The 7,914-nt window shown below is 40.5% G+C and overlaps 1 protein-coding gene across 2 annotated transcripts in view; it reads left to right on the plus strand.

Moving 5' to 3' along the window:
* Positions 1 to 7,632, plus strand: part of GNB4 (G protein subunit beta 4) — a 32,618-nt gene extending 24,986 nt beyond the window's left edge. For both annotated transcript variants that reach the window (XM_030455895.1, XM_030455896.1), the window contains exons 9-10: positions 821 to 1,037; positions 2,268 to 7,632. In XM_030455895.1, coding sequence (XP_030311755.1) covers positions 821 to 1,037; positions 2,268 to 2,374 — 324 coding nt within the window. In that variant the 3' untranslated portion in view covers positions 2,375 to 7,632. The remainder of the gene's footprint in view (positions 1 to 820; positions 1,038 to 2,267) is intronic.
* Positions 7,633 to 7,914: the final 282 nt, after the last annotated feature.

Consider the following 7,914-nt stretch of genomic DNA (forward strand, 5'->3'; position numbering starts at 1 on the left):
GAAAGTTGTAGATAGTTTAAAAGAGCTTCCAGTGAAATATTCTGGAGGGCAAAGTCAAAATCAGAACTCGTATTGAATATTCATCCTTGGAATAATTTTGTAATATTTATAAACTGGATTATATTTCCTCTCTGTCATAATAACACTATGTTCTGATCTGCAAGATACAAGCTCTGATAAATAGGGAATGAAATCTTAAGTCAAAGCTGCATCTGGTTTTGATAAACATGAAAAATTACTAAGGCTGAGAAAATACCAAAAGCATGACCAGTAGAAAAATGCAGTTCCTATACTTAGATCTGAGTCCTGAGATGTGTTGAGCTTTTCTCATTCCCATTTCAATCAATTTGGCTGTTCTAAGAATGACTCTGCTTTGGAGTAGATATTTTGGAAATTGAATTGCTTGCTTGCAATCTTCTGTCTTGGCTGAGCCAACCTGGCTCATCCAGCCCAGGATGGAACATTGTGTACCACTTCACCCAGGTCTTCCTGGCCCACAGCCATGACACACATCACTGCATTTTGCTTCATTTTGTAGGATTTACTTGCATCCCCTCTGACTCCCATTATGCCGCATGCAGAAACTGTCTGGGTACAATTCCAGTCATTCAGGTGTTACTAATACTAATCTGTGTTCTGTTGCTTAGCTGTGTACATGCAGTTTTTTCTTAAACTTAGAGATTTTTATTTTTTTTTAAATAAATCATTCTGCCCCATCCTGTCCCCACCCAGCAAAACAGTCCTGTGACAGTCTTGCAGTATTGCACGAGCAGTGTATTTTTCTTGTGTCAAACTCCTCTCTCTCCATTCAAACTTGCAGTTTTTCCCTAATGGACATGCATTTGCCACCGGATCTGATGATGCCACCTGCCGACTCTTTGACCTCCGTGCAGACCAGGAGCTGATGATGTACTCCCACGACAACATCATCTGTGGGATCACTTCTGTGGCCTTCTCCAAAAGCGGTCGCCTCTTGCTAGCAGGTTATGATGACTTCAACTGCAACGTGTGGGATACTCTGAAAGGGGAGAGAGCAGGTGAGTTCACCTCGAGCAGGGAGCTCGAGTTTTCCATTTCCTTAGCAGAAGATGGATATTCAAAATCTATGGGAAATGCAGGGCCAGTTCATTGCCAATGTTGTTGCTGATCTTACTGAATCTGCTTGATTCCTCCTGACACTGTCTTCTTCAGGAATGTCATCTTTTTATTCTATCTGGTTAAATCTTCCAGTTGTTGCATTGCACTGCAGTTTCTGTCTGTGTAATGTGTGGTGTAACACATCCTGTCAGTGAAATACTCTGGTGGTTGGGTATTGGCCATTTTTAACTCCTCTGCTGGAAGATACCAGCTCTTGAGTCTAAGCATCAGCTTCCAAAATTGTTATGTCTGCAGAAAATTTATTTAACTCAATCGTAGAAATTAAATAATGCAGAATTATACACTGGCATTGGCTTTTGCTCTCATCAGAGGATTCAGTTCACACAGTAGTTAGTTCCTGTAGGCTTTTTGCTTTGGGGACTATAATTTCTTCCTGTTGGGAAGGAGTCAAAGTGGATACTTTTAATCCTTGGATTGTTCACAGTGATAGTTCACAGGATAGACAGTGTGTGGCTTAATCTTTCTCACTTCATTCAGTAATGTCAGTGATGAGGCCTGGTTCAGTTCTGAGCCTCAGTTCTGCTGGTTAGGCTGGGAATGTGTCCTTTTCTTAAAGGACATGGACAGGCTGAGAGATTCAGTAGAGATTCATGTGGCACCTTGGGAGAGCTGACACGTACAAGAATGGGTAGAAGGGAAGTAAAAACAAAGCAGAAGGAGGCACAGGGTGCTGTGCTGCTTTTCTAATAGTGTGGCTCAACACATGATTTTAATCCTTGGGGTTTGCAAAACATGAGAAACTCAAGGTAGTTCCTGTATCCAGGGCACTGTCAGAAAACACCACATTTAATTTTGGAAATATTTGATGTGCTGAAATGGTACTGAAAATGAAAATGAGGTGATCTTTGAGGTAGAAAGAAGTCATAAAGGCAGGAAGAAAAAAAGGAGGCAGTGTTGTGTGCACATGTTTTTCAAAACCTTGTTGTTAAGTTTCTTGGTGTGGCAGTTGTATTGTATCTCATTCTTCAGGGTAAAGACAAGGAGGATGATTAGATCTTACATTACATCTCCCTTTAGCATTTTTGAAGACTTACCTGGGAGAGCAGAGTTACAGCTGAAGTCCTTGGCATCCTATGACTCTTTAACTTTCATTTCTTCTTCTTTTCCAGGTGTCCTTGCTGGCCATGACAACCGTGTCAGCTGTTTAGGTGTTACTGATGACGGCATGGCTGTAGCTACAGGGTCTTGGGACAGTTTTCTCAGAATCTGGAATTAACTGGGAGCCAAACATGTACATTCTCCATTTGAGACCTGGAGAGATCAATGCTGCAGCCTATAGCTGTGAAATTAACATTTCTACCTTGTATTTGCAGGTGAAGTTTTTCTATTCACTGATTATTACACAAAAAGGCTTTCTGTAAACTAGAAAAAAAAATCAAGTGAAGAAATAGGGGAGGGGGGAAGAAATCACTGACTTTTTAAAAAGGGGCCAGCACACATAATCATGGTGACCGACAAACTAAGAGCCAGTCTTATTGTTTTTGGTGGTTTGGTTAGATTGTCCTTGAAGGGTTTTTGCTTGTGCTCAGTCTGCTAATCCTGTACTTTTTTTGTACATAACAGAGAATATACACATTATAGCAGCCAATCATGTAACATTTGTCTGTATGTAAAAAAACATGTTTGCATTTTTTAAGGAACTACATTTATAGCTTTGCTTTTAACCTGAGATGTCACTTCTGAGTTTTGTAGTGGATGAACTAGATTGCTGTTTTCAATGTTTTTGTGAATTTACTGTAGATAAAGTGAAGCCAATGGTATGTATGTGTTTTTATAATGGAAGACATTTGAATTTTTTTAAAGGCCCTGGAGACTCCCAGTTAATACCTACTGCCTTATTCACACACTTGACCTGCTTGCCTGTTTTTAATTGTGGGGGTTCTTCCTTCTAGCCAGTGGTTCCTGGTTCATCCATTGGCAGTCATGGCCTCCAAACACCAAGGAGTTAATGCCAGGCAGACTTGCAACAATAGCAGAAATATTTAAAAATGAAGATAAAATGAAACAAAATCTGGTTCCAGAAGTTGTAGCTTCCTTACTGCAGCTCTTTGCATCAGCTGCTCCCTGCAGTCCTTGGGTAGGGAAGCCAAGTGACCTGTGCCACTGTCATGAAGTGGCTGAGTGCTTTTCCTTTGGACAGTTCAGCTCTAACTCAGTGGGGTGGTTTTGGCCCATCACAAACTCCAGCTGATTTGCACTAACAAAACAACTTGGCACGACTCTGGGCATGCAGAAAGCAGCAGTGCTTCTGCAGAGCTTGCTCAGTTCCCACCATCAGCTGAGGAATTCAGAAGGACTTTGCTGAAATTCTTAGAGATGATTTCCAATGTGCAGTTAATTGCCTGTAACCCCCCTCCAAATGAGGGGGCTGCCAAAGCATACCACAACCAAAAGCTCTTGTTGTCAGTTATGTGCAGTGTGAATTATAAAAGGAATTGTGTAACTTAGGATAAACCAAGTAACCTTATTTACCTGTGTGACCCTCTCAAACTTCATACTACAAACTCAGCGACCTGCTTCTTCTCCTGTGGTCACAGAGGTCTGTGCCATGGTGGCTTATTAGATGCTAATTGTTCTGCAGCTCTGACACTGTAAATAGCCATTTCCTCTCCCGTTCCTGATTTTATTCTGATTTTGATGTCAGTTGCTTATAAATTATAGGTTCTGAACAAGGACAGTTGAGTGTAGATGTAGGAAACGCAAGTGGCTGATGCCCATTTGAAACTAACCAGGAAGATTGCTTAACTTTTTGGTGCCTGGCTGCATGCCTGTGCTTGCAGTGGATGTTCTCTTGGAATCTGAATGTCTGCAGCATTTTTGGAAGGGGGAATGAAGTCTATTGGCTTCTCTTAAGTGACTTATTTTAAAGATAACCTAAATTTTAAATCCTCGGGTTGGAAGATGACGTGAATCTGCCCCCATCTGAAGTTGTGGGGAGTCGGGGTATCTCTGGCAGTAAATGTAAGTGCCCGGTATCTTGTAATATACCAAAACAGATTTGTGGCTGAGAGGACTATTTGTCAAGTTTTGGACATTTGTAATCCTAAATTTCAGTACTTCCATACTGTGCCTGTAAACCTGCCATGTCTGTAATGGTGAAGGTGCCAATAAATGTACCAGTCGATCACAGTAAATCCACTTTCAAATAAAGGAAAAGGCACATCTTGTGCTGGAGAAGTATACATTTACTAACAGCAGACTGGTGTAGGACCAAAATCACACTCTTGTATGTCACAGGAATTCCTCAGCATTTTGCTTTATGATCTGTCTGCATTAACAAACTATTATGGAATTCTTGTTACTCTCTTAAGTGAGCAGCTCTCGGGATCTTGCAGACTTGGTTTATTTTTAATGGTGCACTTGATTATTGTTTTTTAGCTCACAGCTGCCTTGAGTGAATCATTCTGGAAATTTGTTACTAAGGAATTTTAAGATAATATTCTTTTTCTAAAATTTTTTTTTTTCCATAGAAGTGTGTTTTGAACCAGTTTCCTAGTCAACACCGTTGGAAAGACAGGTGCCATTTTTACGTTCTGGTATTAAAACTTGTTTCTACTTGTGAAACTCCAAAAACAATTTTACAAATGTATATAACTTTTCTTAAAAGTTCAAGTAGACTGTAAATGTGGTAATGGCTTTCATACAGGTATTACTGCAAATAATTTCACTGTTGTTGTTTGATGGGCAATTGTCTGTTGGGTTCAGCTGCTTTTAAAATCAATAATATGAAATGCCATCTACTCACTAATGAGGTTTCCAGAAGGATCATACAAATATCTGCCAGCTTTTGCTGTTTGGTTAACCAGTGTTTGTAGTGCTGCAGGTCCTTTTGTGTTAGTGTACAAGGAAACCTGGAAGAATCATGGAAACATTAAGGTTGGAAAAGACCTCTAGGATCATCAAGTCCAACCATCAACCCAACACCTCCATGCCAACCAAACCATGTCCTGAAGTGCCACGTCTACATGTTTTTTGAATACCTCCAGGGATGGTGCCTCCACCACCTACCTGAGCAGCCTGTTCCAGTGCTTCACCACTCTTTCAGAGAAGAAATTGTTCCTAAGATCCAATCTAAACCTTCCCTGCTGCAATTTGAGGCCATTTCCTCTCGTCGTATCCCCAGTTACTCGGGAGAAGAGACCAGCGCCCACCTCACTGCATGCTCCTTGCAGGGAGTTGTAGAGTGGTAAGGTCTCCCCTCAGCCTCCTTTTCTCTAGACTAAGAAAAGCCTTAGCACAGCTGAGGAAGCAGTAGCTGATGCTTCTTGGGAGCTTGTGATAGATCCTGCCAAGGTGGCGTTAGATGTAGTTTGTTTGCTTTGGGGTTTTTTTTTTGTTTTTTTTTTTTACAGCCTACAGATTTAGTGTAACAGTGTTATTGTATGAGGCCAGGTAATGACCTTGCACGGGCTGTGGTAGCTTCTTCTTTAGGTGGCTGTCAGTGGTATTTCAAGATTGATTCTCTTACTAAAATGGATGTGGTTTTAATGGTAAAAGCTCAACCTTCTAGTATAAGGGAGGTAATTAAATTCATAGCATTCCCTTTGAAGGTTTTATTCCCAGCTTTGAGTCTCAAATCGAATTGTCTGTAGTTTGACACAGGCTCAAGGATGCAGGTTGAGCTTTAGTGATTTTTCACGCCTGCACACCAAGGCAGCACACTCTCCATATTTTGCAGCACCAGCGGGTACGTCTTAACTTGTCTTAAAAAGTAAGTTTGATGCCAAACTACACCATTATCTGAATTTCAAGTAACTTGTGTAATTACAGAAATGGAGGAACTGATTGTGCCAAAGCACTGGCAAGGTAATGCTTTTCCAGCCTCTCTCAAAGTCAATGGATTATGGCTTGGAAAATGCCACTCTGTGCTGCTTTATGGAACGCAATTTATTTTATTCAGGTACAGTTGGTGTTATTTTTCTTTTTGTCAGCATTTTCTGGTGTGCATTTAGCTTTGCAATGGAGAATACTAATCAGGCAAGTGCCCAGATTGGGCTTGTTCCCACGTAGACTGGGACATGGATTTATTGGTAGAGATGCAGGTTGAGGTTCTGGAAACTACACAAAGTTTCCACGTGGCATCCTGCAGATGTGCACTCACTGCCCTGGCACTGCGGGCCCCTTCCCCTCAGTCTCCAGACCTTTTTTCTTCCAACCCTGCCTTTCCTCTGCCTTGCCAAATTACAGATAAATTGTGGTATCTGGCAGAACAGGCAGTTCAATGTATTGACAGCAGCCTCAGCTGCCCTTTGAAGTGGAACAGGGATGAAACAGGCTTTTCCCCCTGCCTAAGGCGAGGGCCTGACCTTGACTTGGCAAAGCCAAATTGCTGTAAGAGCTGGTCCTGGTGTGCTTACTGTGATGCATGGGTTGGAAATAGTTAACTCATTAATTCAATTAGTGTACCCGCTTGTCCCACGATGAAGTTCACATTTCTTTTAAGGTGGAATGAAACCATTGTGAAAACATTCCAAGAGTGCTTATTAGTCTTTCCTCTTTGAGGACACTGTCACCGCCACTAGGTTTAGTGCTGTGCTTTAAGATGTTGGTGAGAGTATTGGCTAATTCAACTAGTTGGTATAAATGGTTGTGTAGCAGAATGACTGATTTTTGAGATAGCATTTCCTGTACAAGTAATTAAGCATGGGTTGATGGTGCACTTTGTATACAGTAATCTGGCATGCATGCTGGTAAAACTACTTCCTACACTTCAGAGGCACCACAAGCCTTTTTATCCAATTGCTGGTTATGTAAAATACATGCAGAATGTTAATGCAGTGTTGTTATGGTAAATGTGTGAACAGTGTTACTAATTGATATAACTGATAACAGATTACATGTGCCTGACATTCTTATACCACACAGTATGTTTAGGTTGTAACTAATATGGACTTCGGTGGAATAGTCTTAGATATTTCAAGCCTTTGTTTTACTTACACAATGGTGCTCTATTTGTGGGTTTTTTCTTTTTTTCTTTTTCCTTTTTTTTTTTTTTTTTTAAAGGAAAGCATCTGAACACTTGTAGTACATATTACATCCAAAGGAGTCCAAAACTAAATGCTTCTAACCATGCTTGATTTTAATTTGCCTTTAGTTTCCAGCATTTCTCATCAGCTAGGTTTTTGGTTTTTTTTTTTTTTTACTTGTTGCTGACTACTTTGGAAAACTTTGGTAATGTTACCAATTATGAAGTGATTCTGCACTGCCTTTGGATTGTGTATGTATTCAGAACAGTCTTAAAGCTTTTATTTAAGCTATTAAAAAAACCAGGGACTTGTGCCATTTGTTCTTTAACAGTGCTGTTGTAAAAAGACTTCCCTGTGAAAAAAAAAAATCACTTGCTATGAACTCTTGTTTATAGCTTTTTTTTTTTTTTCCACAATGGATCTTTTTCTTTGTATTTGTACAGTGGCTCAGTGAAAGATGTTGCCATGAGTTGATATTGTAACCAATAAACAAGTGCTTTTAACCAGACTGTGTGACTTGCCGATGTGTTATTAGAGCTGTGGTAACCAGCAGCCTGCCAGACCTACAATTAATTCTTGCATCTGGCTACCTTGTTGCAGTGAACTGAAAAGTTGTGTGTGTTAACCAGCAAAATAAAATATACAAGCAGGCTGCCCTTACAGGCAAATAATTACGGTGATTTGTTTGTTTTGGGTTTTTTTTTTTCCCCAAAGCAGTGTGTCTGTACTGGTTCTGCCTGAGGAAGGAGGAGGTGTGTTAATACTACAGTGAAGTGAGCTGGATGGGAGC

This window comes from Calypte anna, chromosome 9 (assembly GCF_003957555.1).
Source record: "Calypte anna isolate BGI_N300 chromosome 9, bCalAnn1_v1.p, whole genome shotgun sequence".
NCBI classification, from domain to species: domain Eukaryota; kingdom Metazoa; phylum Chordata; class Aves; order Apodiformes; family Trochilidae; genus Calypte; species Calypte anna.